The 22,371-nt window shown below is 40.1% G+C and overlaps 1 protein-coding gene across 2 annotated transcripts in view; it reads left to right on the forward strand.

Moving 5' to 3' along the window:
- The window catches only part of ca10a (carbonic anhydrase Xa), a 135,128-nt gene that overhangs the window by 19,337 nt on the left and 93,420 nt on the right, over nucleotides 1-22,371 (forward strand). For both annotated transcript variants that reach the window (XM_028970716.1, XM_028970717.1), the window contains exon 3: nucleotides 2,342-2,416. In XM_028970716.1, the coding sequence (XP_028826549.1) occupies nucleotides 2,342-2,416 (75 nt within the window). The remainder of the gene's footprint in view (nucleotides 1-2,341; nucleotides 2,417-22,371) is intronic.

Genomic DNA, 22,371 nt, shown 5'->3' on the forward strand with positions numbered 1-22,371 from the left:
ACATCATTTCATTATCTTTCAGCGCACAGGAGGGATCAAGATGTTATTTATGATCAGTTTCTCATTTGGCTCAGGTCAAGATGATTTCCCGACCAGGTTCTGCGGCTCTCCCTTGTGAGAGTAGTGATCTGAAAATTTATGTTAATTAGTTTTTGATCTATTGACCCCGGCGGCACAGAGGATCTGCTAAGTTAGTTAGTTCCATGCTGGGAGTCGCTCATTTATTCATTTGATTATCATTTTTTTTTTTTTTTTTTTTGCACAATGAACGAAGGAACCTGCTGCCATGGCGATGTATCATTTGTAAATGGTTGAGAGGCACACGTGCACTGCAAAAAAAAGTGCTCAGTTACTTTCATTACCTTATTTGTCAGCCGGCATATGCTCGGCTTCTTAATTTTAGGGGCCATCAGCGAAAACACGCAGCGCAGGAAAGTTCGTATATAAATGCGCCTCAACGTTCTGTGAAATGTGTATCCCGCGTCGGCCATTCATAATCTTGGGCGCGACGAGCCGTGGAGATTACCATATGATCGGGCTGAGACAATTTGTTTGCGGCCCGTCAGAATGCAATAGGATCCCTGCCACGGCGCCGCTCCTCGCCCGTCCATAAAATGCTAATTAGTCTTAGTCCAATTTCAGCCCGGAGCAAGGGGAAATTAACATCGTCGAATGGTTCCACTACGCACCTCCCGCCCCGCCCCAGCTTTATGGATTTGAGGTGTTCCCTTTCTGCTGATGCCAGTAAGTGTGTTACTGGGCCACGGCCAAGTCAAGCGAGAAGTTTTTTCCCGGCTCATTCAAACTGCTGTTGTAATGAGAATTTTTATTTATTTTTTTTTTTTTTGATGTCTCATTTATGCGAAGGCCTCTTTTTGATCCAAATTAGGCCATCAGTACATCCTCCAAAAGCGTCGGAGACTTTGAGGAATGCTCTCACATGCTCTTTGATGACAGCATCTCACAAAACACCATAATTACCTCAAAAAGTCTGGACCATACAAGGGATTCATTGCTGAATGAGTCTATGCTGGAGAAAAACATGTACATATATCACATATCTGGGCACACACAAATAAACTTTATTACAAATAGTAATAAAGTGCTCAAAATAGGAATAAAGTATTCAAAATGTCTATATTGTTGATGCCAGGGTCCCCAAAGTTTCCGAGGTTAAAAGGAAAAATCTTCAGCCTGAAGACGTTCTTCTTCCTGTCTGAGAGCTTCTACTACAAAAGTGCACCTGTATTATTACCCAAAATCCCCCTGGAGACAACATGGCTGACAGATTGTTATTGCCTCCACACAGTTCCCCTACGTTTTGACGGAACACCTAGGAGACAGCCGACAAATACAATTTTCTGTAATGAAATGAGTTACATGGGCGTTAATAATACAGAAAAAAAAAAGAACGTTGTTCTGTTGTTTATTAGACTCTGTCAGATCCGGTTGAATCAGATGTGGCTATTTAGCTTCAGGCTTGTGTGTATGTGTGTGTGTGTGTGTGTGTGTGTATCTGTTTTGTGCTTAATACGGTACACAGATCCAGTTGATTCGTTTGTTTTAGTAATTTAGGGCCACGTTATTTATTACTTTCCTCCATTTACGTTACAGATGAGTTTTTTTTTTCCATGTATCTGGCACACGGTAATTGTTCATTTGCTGAAGCGTAACAAAACGCGTCTTTTTCCCTCCGACAGTTGTCCAATGTACAAATGGGCACTAATCCTGTTTTAATTGGATCAGATATGATTCTAGCAAGCGAGCGCCCCAAAGCATTTGAGTCGAAACGCAAGCTGTTTTGTGGCGAATTTCAAACTTTGGCCCAGGCAATTGATTGACAGTCGATTTTCTGTGCTTTTTGGGGTTTTTTTTTTCTCCACCCCCTCCTCATCTTAGTGAAATTGAACCGCTCTCCCGGATTAGTTCAGGTCTTCGGCTGAAGGATTAAAAACACCTTCCACTTCCATTATACCTCCACGGCTCCGGATGAACAAAGAGGTTAGAGTATAAAAATGCAATATCCTAAAAGCGTGAGTGGAGAGTCTGGGTCGTGACCCCCTTTTGGTGTGGGGGACTGCAATGTAGTCACCTCAATTATAAAGTACAAGTGTTCTCTAATCTCAGTTTACCCATTGAGTTCATTCAGCGCGATGGGCTGCATTTCCATGTGAATGCTTGCAGGGAGAGGGCGAACAAAAACAAAAAAAAAAATCCAGAAATTTTCCTGAGCTCATGGTAAAAGGTAACAAAGGTCCATTGAGGTGAAGGTTTGGAGTGTGGTTGTCATGATGTTGCTTTCTTAACTTTGTCGTCTTCATTTTTTTTCTCGCCCACACAGCTCAACCAAATCCACCCAAAATTCATGAAGGATGGTGGGCGTACAAAGAAGTTGTTCAGGGCAGCTTCGTTCCAGGTAACCCCTCTCTCATCCATGCTGACATGACCTGAGTTCCTCCTGAAAAACATTAAGAGTAAAGCCCTCATTGCTGCTGTATGTTCTAATATGGGATGTCAATAACCTGAGAGACGGATGAAATGTATTAAAGGGAAATTGTGTGAAACGATCAATCTGTGCGCTCTGCCCTACCTGACGTGTAGTTTTCACCTTCCGGTTAGTTTTCCTTTGTTTCGCCCGTGTATTATATTCAATAAATCCTTTTTTTTGTGCCTGTTCAGCCCGTGGTCGTGACAGCACCTGACAGCCATATCTATTCCTCCTCTTTTTTATTTTTTCATTTGCCAGGTTCATCAAGGAACTGGATGGTTTTTGATTAACAAATGTGAACTAATTTTCAGGCGACAGCCATCTGCGTAGTTCATGGTCTACTCCTGAGGCCTACATGTATACGTCAGCAAGATCACGGAATGGGTCACAGAACACATAAAGAAAGGATAATTATTATTGAACTCTTAATTAATTTATTATGTGCCGGAACCTCTGGGGATTGTGAAATAAATTGCAGCCGTACATAGCATTGGCCTTTGATAAAATGTATTCTTCAGTCAGTTTCGAAAAATAGTGTATTGATTACTGATGGGGCTATATTAGACATATTTTAAGAATTTCATAAAAATGCGATGAATGTGTTAAATGGGAATTAAATTAAGCAGGATATTGAGCTCTATTAAGTTTTTATTTAGATATTATGTATGTTTTTATGGGTGTAAAAGCACACACATATAACATTTCGAGCTTTTATTCCACTGATATATTTTGTGCAAAACTGATTGTGTTGCCCTTGGAGTTTTTTTTTATCACAGTTGTTGAAAGCCAATTATGTGAGCAAATCTGATTTTGAGACGGGTACTTCACTAGGCTCTCCCAACAGGGGGAACTGTGTTGGAGATTCATGGGGATTGTTGAAGTGCTTCATCACAATTGGAATGTAAAAAAGGTTCCTGATCCTCACAGGACATACTTCAAATTCATGTCTCCTTCGTGCCATGGCAGTACACTTAATTTTAGGGACCTAGAGCTGTACACAGAAGGAAATGTGGACTATAAAGCGGACTCACGAGAGCGGACATTCCAATAACGATATTTTTAGCAACCGGGTTTGTCCGACGGGGTTTGTCATTCTGTGACATAATATCACAATTATTTTATAGAAATCAGCAAACAACTACAGTGACTGCAGACACATCCAGTGGGGTCCTACAACTGTTGTTTGAATAATGAATTTGCCTCCAATCGTTCGGTCTTCCCTGTTGGCTCCTTATGGGCATTCTCAGGCAGTGGGGTTGGGATCAGTCGCACCATTTGGGGAAACGTACCTTGTTTGTTAAAAACTGAAGCAACCCAACCTGTAATTGAAAATTATTGGCTGGTGAATCGATTCACGATTAAAATGTCAAATCTTAATTGAATTTTGAACAATCACATTCTTTTAGGGACGTCTTACTCTTCCAACATGGATGCATTAAGGCCTTAAATCAAATCATGACTTATTTATAGATTGAAGAGTGTGACATTTGTTGTAATATCGGTCTTCTTCTGTCTCACAAGATAGTAGCATGTTTATTAACTCTTATGGATTAACAGTGGACAAAAATCACAGTTTTTTGTCCACAAGTGCAGGCCAAGGTTTTAATAACTGGTTTAAGGTTTTAATTGCTGATTAGTTAAGCACTGCCTAAAGTTAATTGGTGCTTAACAACTTAATTTAAGAATTAAGATTTTTTTTTATGAAATTCATCCCTTTTCTTACTTTGATGCTATTTGCAATCAAAATTTGAGCTTTAATTATGTATTGTTTTTCTTTTTAATTCACTTTATTTGGGAAAAATGAAAAGCAGACATGGGCCATGTGGAGGTGCGAAGTGGGTGTAGAAGTGTGGGATTTGGAGCGGGTAGGGGGCATTGTGACGTGGAGGCATCGCTACTCTCGTCAAGGTGATGTTTCAAGCATTGAAAATAAATGGCCAGTATGCAAGCCGTGTTTCAACCATACCAATCAGCACACGTCCACTCCCAGCTTTCAGATTCCTCTCAAATATACTAGTCCCAGACTCAATAAACACAGATGGTAGATGTTTTTAATGAAGTGATCAATGAATGTCTTCACCCTCCCAAAACTGGGTTGCAGGTAAGCCCAGAGTCGCTCCCAGCCATGATGCATAATGTATGAAGCATAACTCAGAAGTAGGACGCACGGCACCATTCCATAGTCGGGATGCGGATTCGGGCGCCATTAGTTGAGTGGCGCCAACTGCAGCAGCCCCCTAAAGTAAAATCAATTTTACCTATAATTAAGAAAATCACAGTAGCACTGCATAATGTACAAGCCTTTTAAACTGTCTTATTTCTTAACAAATCAGCCGATTACCAGCTATCGTCCCTTTAGTTTGTTTTCCTGTCCGAATGCATGTCGGCATGGTTCTTCAGCTCGAGCATTAGCCACGCTCCGAATCGGTCGGGCTTGCTGATTGGCGCACGCATCGAGCAGCGCAATGACTGAGTTGGGGATGGCGGTCAAAATGCAATAACGCTAACAGAGAAAACAACCAGAAATCGGCCACTTGGCTGGCAGCCTTTAGTGATGGTCTCTGATAGAGACAGTCCGGTGAATTTCTCAGGAAAACGCCTATAACAGGAAGCGCATGCATTACTGTAAAATGAAAAAAAAAAAAAAAAAGATTTCCTAATTTCACCACCACTTGCCATGAAATACATCACCCGGCAGATCCGTTCCGAACCCCATGACAGCTGTAGGTATTAACTGACTGTATGATGGATGAGGTGCTTGGAGGATTGCTCTCCAAACCCGTTTCCCTTTATTTACCTCCACTCCACTAACAGAGGAGGGAAAGGGGAGGGGAGGTGAAAAGGACATGGACTGATTGCGTGAGACAAGAATGTGCCGGCGGTGTTCCTGCCACTCTCCTTCCTCAGGATGGAGGGTATTTTCCTGCTGGCTGTCAATCCAAGCCGACCCCGGAGGGCCAGAGGAATCATTGGGCCGATAAAGGTGGCTGTTTATGTGGGGGATATTTGCGACCACGGGGGTCCCCCTTTGCTCTGGTTATCCAATTCAAGGCATCTCAGCCTTGGATGACATTAGATAAGACATGATTAAACAGAGAGCAAATTGACGTTCATTAAGCATGGCCCATCCATGGATGACCGGATGCATGGGAAATACATCATATTGAGAACAACCCTGAATACAGGGCTAATAAACTCGGCTTTCACATATAGGTCCTCTTAAAAAAATTGGACCAACACAAAAGACATTCACATTTTTCTTTCTAGCCCACTTCAGAGCAATCAGAATGCTGTTTATATGTGAATGTGTAGTTGCACTGAAAAATATGTTTAGAAAAATTCATTTAAAACACACGTTTCAGATGCATTTTCAGGGGCAAAAAATTTTAAGTAATTCATTTTTGGCCAAATCTTTGTCCAACCCTAACCCTTTAGTTTCTGACTCACAAGATACCTAAAACTTAAAAATCGCAGAGCACATCAGACTAAAGAACTCTTATTGAATTAGGCAATTTTTTGCCCCATCACATACTAAGAGAAGTAAACTGAGACGTATCTATATATATATATGTAACTGAAATAAAACTGGCTGAGAATAATATGTCGTTAGCATCCATCTCATATCCTACAGTGAACCTTCAGAGCACTACCGTAGCTGCTTTACATCTGATGTATGCTGACGGTGATGCCGGGGTTCGAGCGCTCTGGGGTAAGGAGAAAAAGAAAGAGAAAAAAGGTTGTCTTGAATTATAAAGGGGATTTCTTATGCATTTAACATCTCTCCAGGCTGTTATGAAGTATATATATTTTTTTCATTTATGGGGTTTTCTTGTGATTTTCTCTGGCCAAAATTGCTGAATCTAATATTATACATGTCAGTGTTCAAAATTATTAAAATAAATTGTTGGGGCAGGTTTTGCTTCTGCTGTCTAAATATTACATTGAATAGTTCCTCAAATGTAGGATTAGTGTATTTGCCTAGACTGTTAAATATTCAGTTATATTTGTAGCATATGTTTGATCCTTAGTCACAGCTTTTGAGAATTCTTGGGATATTTTGTTAATTCCTGATAGTGATGCATAAATGATTGGAATGTAGAAACTCATTGTCCCCTTTCAGTGAAGGGTCACTGCAAAATCAATAGGAAGTGACTGATGACCTTACCCCTATGATAAATCATTTCAATTCCAACGGGAGTGACGATGGGGGAATGAGTTTTTCCCATGTTCCCCAATTGTGACCTGATCTAATGTAAACACATCTGGACAATTATTTCTTAATAAGGAGAAAAATAGACATTTGGTTTGTTCCCTTTCATAGCCGAATCACAAAGACGTGCTGCTGGGTTCTCTGAAGACCAAACACTCGGATCCAGTTGGGTTTCCCATCGGCAGGAATGCTAATGAGGTTTTGGCTTCTTGATGAAAAATGATCCCCACTGCCAAAAGGAAATGTGGCCCACACTCCCCATAAGGACAGCAAGGATGAATAAGGCTTTCGGCTCTGTTGATAATGGCAATTATTCCGTTGTCTGGCAATCCGGCCATAACCGTCGTTGTTCCATATGTGTGATGCCTGAAAAAAAAGATGTATATGCAAAATAAAACAAAAGGCACAGCAATGAATGGGGGAGTTACGTAAAGAAAAGCGAAAGTTGTAAATGCGTTAGATATGTCCCTCTTGTGTTTTGTTCAAATGAACTTTTCTCCATGCAGGTTATGAAACAGTCGTCAGCGGCATGCATGGAAAAATAGGCGTTGCGCTCTGAGATGGTAAATGGAGAGGCGCTTGTCTGAAGCTGTTCAATAGCTCATTTATCTAGCTCTTTTCGCAATTATTTTCCCTTTGTCTGCATCTGCTGACTCGTTCGCTTTTGTATCATATTATCAGAAAGGTCAGAGTGCAGGTGCACCAGACTTACAGTTTATGGGCAGCATCTTTTTACTGGATAAATTAGATTTTTTTTTTTTTTCTTTGCTCTTTGTTTTTTGCCTTGCACCGTTGAAACTCTTAAAATCCTTTTACAAAGTTTGCATATTTTTTTAGAAAGTTATGTTTTTTAAAGCATCTTTCATGTTTCATGACTTTGTTTTAACCTCTCTAGTTGTTTATAAAGAGATTTTTTTTATGTAGAATGGCTACAGATAAATAAAAAAATTATTTATAGCCTTAATCTACTGAACGTTATTGAACGGCCCACCCTTCAGACATCAGGAATGTGTCATCACAAGGCAGAGGTATGATCGTGATGCCTCCTCTGGTTGCATTAGTCTGTCTACATAATGTACTACTTTGCATGTTCAAATGCCAGACCTGGAATTTCCTCGTGTTCCAGGGACATGGTCAGTTGAAATTGCAAAGCCAAACCCACCTAGATGTGTTCACCTCACCCACACAGTGTTCATTGCATTAACTTTGGCTGAAATAGACCCTGGACCTGATAAATGGGTTTTAGAAATCAGATTCTTGGTGTTACGATGATGTCAGGAAAATTAAGCTCATATTGGTTAATACATTTCAGTCCTCTGTGCTACATTTTTTGTCTGTTGGCTATTTCTTAACTCTTCAATATAGATTTTTTTTGCCCTACTATGGGATTATGGTTTGGAATTTACGGTTTTAGTTTCTCAATGACGTTCTTAGTTTTCACTGTTATTGATTTATTGATCAAATCTTTGGATGCAAACATACTACTGTCGGACAGAAGTGTAGGAGTGGAGAAAACCTTCAACATAACATTGGTTTGATCTAGATCCATAACATAACATAAATTAATCTGACACACTATAGTTGTTAAAATGTAGTTATTGCACCTAGAAAGGCAATAAAAAAGTTAGTGTCCTTGAATACTTCGAAACTCCTTTAAATAAATCTGCCTTTTGATGGATGTTTCCTTTCTCTTGTTTCATTAGAAGGCAGATGATGTTGAAGCAGATGCTACCGGGCTGGAGATCTTCAGGCCGAGTAAATTCAGAGAACGTTTTTATGAGGTGTGAAGATGTGTGTGTACCACTGAAGGAGACGAATGGCTGTGGTGAACAAGGATCCGCAAACAAATCAGGGCAGGCATCTTTTAGCTGATTTATGTCTTATTCTTCAGGGTACAAATGAGGCTCTGTGGAGGTGCAGGTGTTACTCTTCAGTTGGTTTTCTGGCGGAGAAAGTAAGACACTGGGCCCTGCACCAAGAAAAGGCATTTTTGAAAGTTTGTACATCTTTGGTTTTGATTACATGGGTTTTTTGAAGTTCACATGCACCAAGAGACACGCAAACCCATAAACGTGTTAGTTTTAACCCGAAGGATAGCTATAAATGTGATAAAGGCCTGACTGAAATGACAAGGTTTTATGGATTTTGGTGGATACTTTGATGTTATTCTTTAATGGAAGCCCTAAATAGCATATTTTGAAATCTGCACCCTGGTAATCCCTTTAGATTCAAATTTTCTACCAGATTTGGGGAGGCAAGAGTGTTGGATGGAATGTGTATCTGATTAAGCCTTATTCAGAGGACGTATTTTGCAAAATAATTTTTTTGCATTGGCCCAACGAATCAAATATGTTGCCTTCAGACGTAAATTTCCACTTTCATCCTAATCACTGAAGGAAATCCACAGGGTTCCAATGCTTTTTTGTTTCACGCAGACTTTCAGATTTCCCAAAACTTCACTGGTTCATTGATGCCTTTGTTCTCAAATCAGGTTTCTGATCCCCAGGCTTTCCCATGTTACCTGTTAGAGCTAATCATGCCAGCATGTTGTAGGCTTCTGCTCAGACCCTGTTGTCAATCGCGAATCAACCTGTCACAATAGTGACGTTCAACTGACCCCCATTCTTCACCATGCAGTTGGTGAGCCAACATTATTACCCTACATTTAAAATTCGAGTTGAGGCCAGAGGGATTCTTGGTTTACAAAGCTCCATTGATTGCAGACTGTAGAAGTTATCTTATTGGCTAATATGCCCTGCAAAATCAGTATGGTGCTATGGAACATGTATAAATAAATCCTTGTAACCATAATACTAGTGTAAAGGTTGTTCTTCAGAGCTGTTATATATGCAAGCATTTAGAACAATATTCACAGTGTGCATGCATAATTTGTATTGTGATAAAGTGCATTAAATAAATGAAAAAAGGGTATAAACCATACATCACAAGATAGTCCAATCCATTCACAAGGCAGTTTGCTCTTTAAAATGTGTCCAACTTTCAAGCCCCTGCATTGAAGTTATAATGAGCCTTATGTATCATAGGCTATTTCATTTTCACAGAATTATTTTGCTGAATAAATACTGAGAATAATTTTGAAGACCGATGAGCTGGATCTTTGTTAATTAAACTAAGCATTTTGGTATTGATGGGGCCTTTTTTGCTAATATCTTCAAGTCAGTGACTCTTGAAAATAAAATGATTTTATCCTCAAGTGGAGATGTCCCATTAAAGGGGAAGTGTTGTCACAGTACTTCATTGTGACACAGGACTAGTAGCATTAGACCGGGGGTCACCAGCCATGCACAGCTTGGTTCTATCTATGTTCCACCACACCTAATTCAACTGAGGAACTTGGTGGCAATAAGCAGAGGGATTGCATCTGGAGCATTAAATGAGGGTGAATTCATAAATGTGCCTGGTCAGTGCCCTCCTGGACTACTGCGAGATCTCAAATGGGATAACAACTTGAAGCAAAAAGCAACATATTTGAATTACAATGTTAGGTTCTAAAAAAAGTAATGGGTTTTTCTTACTTCATTTGGTGTTGGTGGAGCTCCTCGTCTCCTTGTCCGAGGAACAAGCATTATTAATTGATTAGCAAAATGTCAACCAAATTAGCTTTTTCATTTTTCATGCTCAGCATAGTCTCCTGTGATTTAGTTTCATACCTTGCAGAGACAAGCTGCTACTGCATATCTTTTAGGAGCACAAGGTCTTTTTCTATATTCATCTTTTTTTTTTGTTGTTGTTGTTGCTGTGTTTGCTTTTGGGCCAAAAAGGTCACTCCTGTCATGATACATGTACAAACATCCCACAATCTGTTTTGTGGCCAGCAATAAATGCCAAAGCCCTGAGCAGGGCGTGTAGGATGATAGCACAGTTTTTCAGAATGCGGTTTTATAAAAAAAAAAAAAAAAAAAAAAAAAAAAAACAGATACAGTTGTTTGCATTCGGTCAGGAGATACAAGCTTTGTGTTATCTTAAGAGTGCTTGTAGCAGCCTGTCGGCCGAAGGAGTTTTGATCCTCTATCCGCTTCCAGTGCTCTTTTTTTTTTTTCTTTTCACCAAACTACCCAAAGCCCTTGAGAAACCCTGCAACTTCTGCTGGTTCTGAAAACGCTTCTTAATATGAGATTAGCATAGTGTGCCTGAGTGTGTGTGTCACAAACGTTTCACAGCATGGACTCTTGTCACAATTTTAATGCAGTTTAATCTAAGGTTAATCGACATAATTTAGGATGCATGGAGTTATGATTATTTAATTGAAACGTTGCTACTCTAACAGATCCAGAGCACAGTTTGTTTTCATATGCAAAGATTGCGAACATGAACCATATCCAAGCTACATTTCTCTGAAAAGTTGTACTTCCTGCATGTCACGTGATGCATGTTCTAATTAGGATTGGAGAAATGTATTTTTTTTACTACTCATGTCGAGCCATTTTAGGAAATCTTTTTTAAAATGGAATGAATAAAGTCCAAAGCACAAATGTTTTTAATACAACTGCATTTCTAATAACAGAAATATGTTTGAGAATAGGGTATTAGTTCATGTTTTCATTATTGATTATTTACCTGAGATAATATTTATCTTGATTTAAGTAACTTAGGGCCCCATAATGGCTTGGGTCAGCCCTGTAATTGTCAATGTTACAGAATCTATGGGATTGAATATCCATGGTCATGACAAGTCTATGCTCCTGACATCGATATTCAAAAAATGCCAAATACACATGAATTTCATGAGATATTTATGATTATTGCTTGTAACCATGTCATTATATCATGTTCTACCTTGTAGCACGTTAAAAGCTGTAAAAAGCTTTAATGATTGAGAAACCCAGCAGCAGGGTTGTGTCCGTTATAATGTTGTTGCATATTGTTATTAAATTCTTTGGTTTTCAGCTCTGCGGGGTTTGAAGTGAGTGTTCCTCATGGCCTGGGCTTTTAAAGCAGATATTCTCTTATTTACCAGCTACCGGCTGTTTTGTGCCTATCTGGATTTGCCTGTTTTTGTCTGTGTAAGTAGCCACCCAATGCCGTACATTATTACATTGTTTTTTTTCCCCCTCTGTCCCTTAACTGAATGCGGTTTTTGCTTTTAGAGGCTTCAGCATTGCACTCTACTCATTAAATTCATCTCAGAGGTGGCGGCATTGATGCTCAGAATTTGGAATCCCGTCAATTTGTTCTTCGACTGCTTCCGCTCACTTTAATAGACTTATGGCGCTGTTCTGCCGCTCGCTGATTTTCCATATGGAGTGGAAGGCTGGGAGACATGGAGATGAATCATGCAAGCCACTGAAAGGCGGAACAAAGTACTTTTCACCCTAATGACAGAAATGTTCTGTGCCAGTCCCCAGTTTGTTTCATTTTTAGCCAGTCCACGTCAGGCAGTTCCTTAAAATCCATTACAGCCCCGCATGTTTAATTCTTGCTGTAAGATGAGAACTAAAAAAAAACAAAAAAAAAAAAAAAAACAGAATGTTTACTAGACGGATCTACTTTATGGCAGATAGGAGAGTAAGTTGGAGCCATTTTGAAGAATCCAATGCAAGAAACAAATTTAGTTGTTTTTGTATTATTTGATGAATCTGTTTAAGAGTTAAGAGTCTTTTTACCTTCATTGCTGCTTTGATCACTGTTGTCATCACCAAAATCCGCTTGATGATGCTCATTAACATGAGTGAATAATGATGATATATATAAACCCTTCTAAAACAGCTGTAATTAGTTTGAATTAATGACTATAGTCACAAGTAAGTAAAAGCGTTTTATACTTGAGAAATCTGAAATGGCACATATGGTCTCCAAAACATCAGGATTTTACCCCAATGGATAGGTTCGAAATTTCTCTATTTACATTTACATTTAGGGCATTTATCATATTATCTATTTCTTCTATTTGCTCTTTTATAGCAATATGTTTGCTATTAGGATTTAAAACTATGGGTTACTTGAGGAATACTTCTCCTACAGATGACCAAATCAGATGGCCAAATCACTTTTTCATTTCCTTCAGTATTCCATATTCATTTGCTCTGACCCAGTTGACATATGCTGATTACTACATTCTGGAGTAATTTCAGAAGCGTTAGGTTTTAGAATAAAAAAAATTATACTAATAGACCATGCAGTTGCGGAGATATTCTCTATTAAATTTTGTCTATGTCTATTCAAAAAAGGGGCTTAGGGCTGAGCAAGTTTCTGAAGATTGAAGAGTGAAACTGAAGACGCAGAACTATGAAATAACACACATGAGGTTATATAATAAACAAAAGCAAAAACACAGCAATAAGTTGACTGCAGAATTTTACACTCTTGGCTTCTCTCCACCACCTGAAGTTAGACAACTGGGATGATTTCCAACAGTCCTGAAGGTTTGTGCTGAACACATTCTTATCATTCACTCATGTTAGTGAGCATCTCATCAAGCGGATTTTGGTGATGACAACAGTGATCAAAGCAGCAATGAAGGTAAAAAACACAGATATATATATATATATATATATATATATATATATATATATATGTGTGTGTGTGTGTGTGTGTGTGTGTGTGTGTGTGTGTGTGTGTGTGTGTGTGTGTGTGTGTGTGTGTGTGGGGAATATACATATAATGTGATATTTACTAAACCGTTCCAAAACAGCTGTAATTAGTTTGAATGAATGACTATAGTCACAAATAAGTAAAAGTCTTTTATAGTTTGGTTCCTGAGAAATCTGAAATGGTACATATGGTGTCCAAAACATATGTTTTCCAATCGAAAGAACATTCACATTTTTACATTTACATTTACAATCAGTAGTTACAGGGACAGTCCCCCCTGGAGCAACTTAGGGTTAAGTGTCTTGCTCAGGGACACAATGGAAGTAAGTGGGATTTGAACCTGGGTCTTCTGGTTCATAGGCGAGTGTGTTACCCACTAGGCTACTATCACCCATGCAGAACATGCAAAATAAACTTTAAGAACAATATTTAATGAAATTTAAAAAATATAACTTGTATAAAATAAACCATATACAATACCAAAATCAATGGAATAAATGTACTATTTTTACATTACTGTGCATCATGCCATTGCTTGAATCTGTTCTTTTTAGAAGTGAGGCACATTCTGCAGTGTGGGGGTGTTTTCACCCTGTGGACTTCTGCATAAAGGAGATGCTCATCACACGAAAATTCAAAAGGACAAACTAATGTTCTGCAGCAGAATTTCCAGCACCTCCTCAGTTGCACATTCTTCTATCAGAATCTACAGAAGCAGCGACATCTGCCTCATGTTCTGGACTGTTTTGCGTTTTGCTTGTAATTCTGAAAAATACACCCAGGCATATCTTGCAATCTCATTGATCGATCGGAATGGCTCGCAGCTCATTTGAATTGCATTAGATTAAGGAAGTGAGGGGGGCATTCGTGGAAATAACTTCAACACTATTCACCAACCGCAACGCGTGACACACCGGCTGTATTACAGTAATGTCTGTGCCCTTTTTGGGGGTCTCTCTGTGTGATTTTTACACTGCGTATGGTACTGTCGATGTTTATTTATGAAGGTGGCTTTGAAATTGGGTTTTCTTTAGGAATTTGCTGCCCTTGTGGTGCCTTTGTTTTGAACTGGTTAATGCAAAAAATGCAAGAGCCATAAATGAGCGTGTGTTCAAACTTTTGACTCGTAATGTAGGCTCATATTGGAACCTGCCAGATTTTCCCTGGCTTGACTGCCAGCTTCACAGTCAAAAAATTGAATGTTCTGAGAACAGAACTAACTTCTCAAGTCGGATTTGTTGCCAGTGAACCTTGAGTTGACATTAGCTTTCCTTTGTTAGAGCCTCCTGTGTAGAAAATGTAATTATATATTGGTTGGGTGCGTAACTAGGTGTAGTTCAGACTACGTGATTTTTTACATTCACATTTACAATCAGTAAATCGACTTACAATCAGTAGTTACAGGGACAGTCCCCCTGGAGACACTTAGGGTTACGTGTAAGGGTTAGGGTTATGGTAGTAAGTGGGATTTGAACCTGGGTCTTCTGGTTCATAAGCGAGTGTGTTACCCCCTAGGCTGCTACCACCTTAGAATATTGAAGGTCAAGTATCAAAATGCCCCATCAAAGGCAAACCACCAGTTTACTGCCAATCAGCAAGCACTGTGTTTTGATGAGGTCAGAGATGATTGCAGACTCACAGAAAATTGAACACACTAAATATTTAACACACTAGATGCATTTTTTATTTTGAAGTGATAAAAAAAAAAAAAAAATGTTTTTGTAGATTCATGTTGCATGAGAGGATTGCGTGTTACATGAGAGGATTACTGTGTCATGGCTTGCATATCTTTTCATGATAAAACATTGTTTTGGACAAAACATTGGCAAAATACTTGTGAAAAAAGAGGGAGATTAAAAAGAAGTCATTACAATCTCATTTTTTGATGGTAGGCTTGAGCAGCCCGGCGTATCACAGCGCAATATCAGCAAGATCCATTCCATTAGGTCTATCAGCGGTCTATTACTTAATCAATATACCGTTAGCTAACAGAGGATTTTTCAGAGGACAGTTTTCCTCGTCACTTGCAAGCCAGACATTGATCCCTAAACTTCTAGGGGATATGCCAAATATTACGATTAATCTCACAGCAGATCGGGGCCGATGTTGATGATTAGCGCTCTGTTCTTCCGTGTCCAGTTTTTGCTTGCCCTTTACTGGCCATCCTTGCATCTTTATTGCCTGATAGATTGTTTTTCATCTCTAATTGTAAAAAAAATGCATCTTGTGACATTTTTAGTTTTCTAGTTTTATTGGAAACAGTCATTTCTTAGCAATACATCAAGCCATTTAACTTTGACCTTTAAGAAATAGGAAAAGCACATGACAAATTTATGCCTCAGAATGATTTGTTCTGTTTCAAATTTGCGTAACACTTTATTTTAGATTATTTTGACCTTAATCTTGACCTACTTGCTCGCACTATGCTTTGCATGTCTTCCACTGCACCAAGCACCAGAAGAGGCTCACTCCTTCTGCTCACAATTACAGAGCTTCACCATGACACCTACCACCCCCCTGAAGGCATCTGCTGTACTGCTGCCTCCCACACACACTCACACACACTCAGACGGTGCTAGTTGTTCTATTTACTGATGCTTTAGAGCTATCTATCAATCTAACCCTACATAAGTCCTACAGATGGGTTGTGCTTACTGACATTTGCACACTGTGGTGGTATAGGGAAGACATGCATTATTGCCACGGCCCTTTCTAAACCCCTCTTCGTTCATCTTCACTGGCCTTCTGAACCCTCAAACGTATTTCATAATTACCACTCTCTATCCGTGACCACTTAGTGCCTGGGTCAATGCTGGCGAAGCCAATCTCGGGACACTGGACACAGGGTGGGGACTCACCCAGGGTTCACCTAGAAAACCCACGCCAATTTGGGAAGAGCCTGCAAACTCCACACACACAAGGTCCAAGCTGGTGTTGGGTGAGAGTGAACCAGCAAAATACGGCCCACATTTCCACTGACAAATGTTGCAACCGCACCTTAAACCATGCCTAATACACAGATCAGAATAGTGAAAAGTAATTGTCATCGTGATGACAGCACAGCACACGGTGACAACAAAATGTGTCCTCTGCTTTTAACCCATCACCTTAGTGAGCAGTGGGCCGCCATGAAAGGCACCCAGCGAGCAGTGTGTGGGGACGATCCTTTGCTCAGTGGCGCCTTGGCGGATCATGATTCGAACGGACATCCTTCTGATTACGGGGCCAACTCCAGAACTGCTTTTCACCATTGTCTTTGTCCAAAGTTAATTATTTCACTATGCCCATCTCTTGTGTCATCATAGGGTCTTGGATCCAAAATGGTGCTGGGTCATAGCTGACAGTCCCATTTTCAGTACAAAAAGGCGCCATTCTAATTTTTACAGGAAACTTACATGCTACACATAATAAGCAGTTTATTCTGAACAGGGAAACATTCATAATTAAACGATTCCAAACACTCACTGGATTTATTCTTGGAAGGAGGGGATGTGCATAGCAGCATAATAATGCATAATGCAAAATTTTATCAATTTTACCAGTAGCATAATGTGCATTCTCTGCAGAAAGAGCAAGGGTTTTGGAATATTTTAGAAAAAAAACTAAAAAACACTTATTTTAAACCTACACGTGTCCCACTGAGCACTCCCCAATCATCCAATTCTTCCATTTTTATGAAGTAATGTGAAAGTGATTTTTTTTGTCATTAGGATACACAGCGCAGCACATGATGCACACAATGAAATGTGTCCTTTGCATTTAACCCATTATCCTTGGCAAGCAGTGGTCAGCCATGAAAGGCGCCCGGGGAGTGGTGTGTGGGGACAGTACCTTGCTCATTTGGACATCAGTGGCACCTTGGCCATTCAGGATTCAAACCCACACCCTTCCGATTACGGTTCTGCTTCCTTACCCACAAGGCCACCACTGATGCTTTGAGTGTAGTTCTCCATGATTCATGTGGAATCCAGTTCTGTGTTCTTCACACACTTACGCTCATAAAAAGAAGGCTGCAGACGAATCCCTCAGTCAACACCAGCTAAAATTTAAAAATTTAAAGTGAAGTGATTGTCACATGTGGTACACAGCAGCACAACACATGGTGCACACAGTGAAATTTGTCCTCTGGATTTATCCCATCACCCTGAGTGAGCAGTGGGCAGCCATGACAGGCGCCCGGGGAGCAGTGTGTGGGGACGGTGCTTTGCTCAGTGGCACCTCAGTGGCACCTTGGTGGATCGGGATTCAAACCAGCAACCTTCTGATTACGGGGCCACTTCCTTAACCGCTAGGCCACCACTGCCCCTGCCTAGGCCTGCCTAGGCCACCACTGCCCACAGCTATATCCAGTCACACGCAAAACTCAGGAAAAAAAGAAGAGGGAAAAGCGAAAAGCTGGAAAAGTCATAAAGCAGTAAATCTCTCTGTGAACGTGTTAGCCTCACCAACTAGATGGGGTGATAAAGCAGGTAAGAGCTGTGGCCGGATTTATTTTGGACCGAAACCGGGGCTCACAAGCTTCCTGGCTGCACTACCTTTAATCCTGTGTGGTTCTCCCACTGAAGGAGGATTAGCTCCATTGATGATTTGCGAGAGGACGGCCCACGGTTAGCTTGATGATAACATCTAACACATCTCCTTTATGTAATGTGTTCCCAGATAAGAGGGTATGAAGTGTCAGTGTCTTTTATACATTTCATTATAATCGGCAATGTTGTCTATGACCATGCTTTGCGGGCTCTAGTTGTAATTTAACGGAAAATTCTATTGATTTTAAAGTACTTATTCTGCACTATGTTTTCTTTTTCTTTTTTTTCCAAGAACAGCATTCCATCTGTGTCTAATAAGTTTAAAAGAAGTTGGGGTGGAGGACATTTTTAAAAGAAAACTTAAGATCAAAACCTGACATGTTCTGAACAGTAAGTAAAAGTGTGGAAGATTAATGTCAGATGACCATGAGGTACGAGCTTCTAGACCTTCAGTTGTAGGATGACAGATTGAATGTATCATTGTAATTAAGTGAGGAGAAATGTGCAAAAAGTAGAAATACCAATAAATAAAGGTAATGTTTAGCATAAATAACATAAATAACATAACAGCTTTATGTATCAGTTATGTCTTTAGGATTTGCATAAATAAATCGAAAAACATAACAAAGCAACATGCTAACCATCCTTTGTCCTGGTGCCTAATCATTTTAAAACACAGAAGACGAACGTTAATGATGTTCTTCCATAGGAATGATTGACAGCTGTCATCCTCCCTACTTTCTCATTCTGGATGATTTAATTGCCCCAGGTGCCCTCCACAGTTTCTACAATTTTCTTTGCATACGTAAAAACCCTTGTCCATGCTGGGGGGGATTTAGTAGATGTGCTGTAGGCATTTGTCAAATATGCATATAATCAATTATTTATTTCAAGTGTTTTGACATAAGTATTTTAGCAGTGGGATAGGAATTGAATTTTAAAAAGTACAATTCAGTTTAAGGTGCCTTATTTCTAACTATATTGCACTACTTGACATTCATTAATTCATTCAGCCTTTTGATGTGTCTGGCCATTTAAGTAAAAAAAAACCAAACATGCTGTCCCGAAAGTGGCCATGTGGCCTTGCAACCCCCCACCCCCCAGGAAGCCGTTTGGTTTTCGCCACACCCCTGTAAGCAACTTTAACAAGCCACTGTGTGCTCATTCCGAAACAGTGGTGAGAGACAAGTGGCGTAAATGGAACGGAGCGCTGTAATTCCGCTGAGCGATGGCAAACCCAATGGCGACAGTCGGCGGCTGCTAATCTCACTGGCCCACGGCTTCTCCGGCGTGGCTTTGAGGATGTCGCACGCCGATGATTCATGTGCGTCTTCTACATCCAACACACAAAGCGACGTGTGAATCATGGGTAAAACCATTAGAGGCGTGACTTCGCTTGGCTGAGGTTGCAGTCTTACTTCAGTATTACAGTCTTGCATCACTGACTGACAAAACCAAGCATTTAAATAGACAAGACTACAAAGCTGTGTATTTATAGGGTATATATTAATGTGGTCTCATGCATCCATGTGTGCAAGTTCAGTTCTCAACAGAACATTTAAAAAAAATGCCTTAATAGTTTTCAATTGTCTTAATCTATCCTTCAAAAAGATATTTTATTATTTGAAATGTCTATCTCGTTGTCAGCACCATCCTTGGCCTTTTTTTTGTCTGTACACCCCTCCCCTCCAGAGATCCTTTTATGAAAATAGACCATTATTTTCCAATGTTATGCCTTACACCCACAGGTTTCTTTTTCTTTGAGACAGAAAGATAGCCTTTTAAAATCATGGTTTGACTGCCCAGAGGACATTAAAAGCCTTAGTGGCCTTAAGCTTCAATGAAAATAAAACAGGGTGGACCAGTGGTTCCTTTTATGGAGCCCTCCTTGTTAAAATTGACAATTGCTCCTTCTATGTTTGTTGATTGTTCTTAGCCTGGCCTTTTGAGCAGAGAGGAGACCTGGGCCCTAAACTGTTTACCCCTGAATGTGCTGCTATAAATAAATCAATACATAGCTTACATAAGGTTTCTTATAATTTACTTGACTCTTGAGCTTCCTTTTTTTTCTCCTCCCATGAGTCTGTTATGATTGCTCTGTAGCCATAAACTCCAAAAAACATGGAATGCAAGATCAGAATCCAGGCCTTGACCGGTCAGAGCTAGTGGACATTTTAGTCTGGTAGCCTGGTGGTTTTAATGTTGAGGCCTATTTGGTGAATGGTGGAACAAGGTTTGTCCTACATAACTGTGAAAATCGTGCCGTACAGTGCGTGGTGCGGCAATTCCTTGGTGTGTTTTGCACATTCTAGCTGAACTCCAGTGGGACATCCCCCCACCACCGTACAGTCTGTAGAAAAGCAGGTCAGCTGCACTGGTGATTCTAAAACCGGCCCTGGTGTGTCTGTGTGTCTGCATGTATTGTGGTAGAATACTCCTCTTTTGCACTCTAGCTGGACAAGAGGTTTTGATGGACAGTGGAGGTTTCATTAGAATAAATATAATAGAAGACAGGCTGTATCAACAGACATTTCACAGTTTTTTTTTTTTTTTTTTTTTAACAAAGCACACAGGCAATTGCTGATGTTTACATCTGTTGAGTTCATCTCTGTGCCACACAGGAGATGACAGGTGTGAGAAAGTAAGAGGAGAAAAGGGATGAAAAGCTCGTGAGGATTGTTTTTTCCCCCTTTTCTATCGCCTCGCTTTATGTGTTGCTGACAGTGTGTAGGATGACAGTTGCCAAATATAAGAAATGTCATGGCAACAGCCTTTTTGCTTGACTTTCAGACGTTCCCATGGTAGAGTAAGTTATTAAAGCCCGGTATCCTGCTTACAAAAAGCAACAAACAACAGAAACTTAATGTGACCTAATATGTTATAAGCCGGCATAGAAATGAGGGTTGCGGGGAACCCCTATAGAATATATCTCATGTAGTTCCACGTTCATTATGCATTGATGCGATTAATAATTGATGCTAATTTGATAGGGCAGCCACAGCACTGATGCATTATTTAAAAACCTCTGGAGCTGCTTGGTCCAAATTCGCCTGTGCTGGATGTTCTTTCATCACAAGCAGAGGCTTTTCACGGGCCACCTGATAAATGACAGTAGGAGTTGAACCGGTTGACAGCAGACCCTCCAGTTCGGTATAAATGGTTTAAGGGCATACCATACACAACAGCATTATTAAAGTCTGTATATCATTGTTGGAGACAGGATTATGTGCATCATATCCATTTAAGAAATATCCCGTTCAGGATCGCAATTCAATTCGCAAACGATTTGGACTGTAGTGACTGAATAGCCCAGCGCCTTTTTTTTTTTGTATCACAAAGGCAGTTGTGCTGTCAAGTCTTGTCTTGGAGGTCATTAGATTCTTGTTTAGAGGAGCACTGAAGAAGCCTGATACCAAGCAACCTCAGAAGAGGTTGCTTGGTAATAAAGTAATAAAGTGCAATTTCAATTTACTTATGTCTTCCTTGCAGACCAGCATCATGCAAATACGAAAATGTTAATGGCACAGTATGTAATGGTGCCAGAGTCATGGTGCCCAGAGAGCCACTCTCTTAGTGGACATCTCTAATTCTAGGGCCGTTATGCTCTTTGTTCAATTATTCATAAATAGCTTATAGCGCCTGCACAGCCTTTATGGCCCATCACATGTGCACAAGGTCCCCAACAGTCTCTTTCTGTTCCTCGTCCCCTATTACTCATCTCATCTAATCTGGGGTTATCGTTCCTTCCACAGGTATGTAAATGACTTATTATCATAAAAAAAAATGAAATGTTGAATGTTAATATGATTGACATTGCTATTTGCATACATTATGAATGATCAATTATGTTCGGACATCATGATTATGCATTTGGTGAGGTAATGGCTTGTCAGAAGGGTATAAGTTAGAAGTGTGGAGGAGGGGTGTAGGACAGGGACATTAGGTTTTCATTGGTTTTTAATGGCATGAGGAATACCTGGGCTGAGCAGTAAACCTGCACGGATGCACTTTGGTCCGCAGTTGTACGGGAGCAAAGCGGCTGGAAAAGCCCTGCTTCCCAGCGTGACGGCCATTTTGAAAGCACTCAGCCATCTATCTGGTGGGCGTCTGCTGCTTTTGGGTGAAACCTGTGAAATCCGACCCAGACGTTTGAAAAATGTTGCTTACCTGCCAGCAAAGGGTATTTTCCCTTTCCAGCAAAAGAGATCAGCAAAGTGAAACGGCTCAACTCTGACACACATATCTACCACGAGTGTAGATTAATCCTGTATCCTGGATATGGTAACAGGTTCCCCCCCAAAAAAGATGTTCCGAACGACCGGATTAAAGCATTTACAGGATGTTTCTCTGCAGAATTCTAAGAAGAATTAAATTATGTTTTACTGTATTAGGTACAGTAAAACATACTTAATGTGATTTACTGTACCCTCACTGGCAAAGGCACCAGGCAGAACTCTGTCTTTCTTTCTAATTCCATTTTCAGGCTGTCTATAGTTATTCCATGGAGTAACTATAGAAAACCAACTTTCCTTCTCGACTCACATCACCAATTTTTCCTGCTCCTGCCTTTTGTACAATATCAGACATATCCA

This window comes from Denticeps clupeoides, chromosome 2 (assembly GCF_900700375.1).
Source record: "Denticeps clupeoides chromosome 2, fDenClu1.1, whole genome shotgun sequence".
Lineage (NCBI taxonomy): Eukaryota > Metazoa > Chordata > Actinopteri > Clupeiformes > Denticipitidae > Denticeps > Denticeps clupeoides.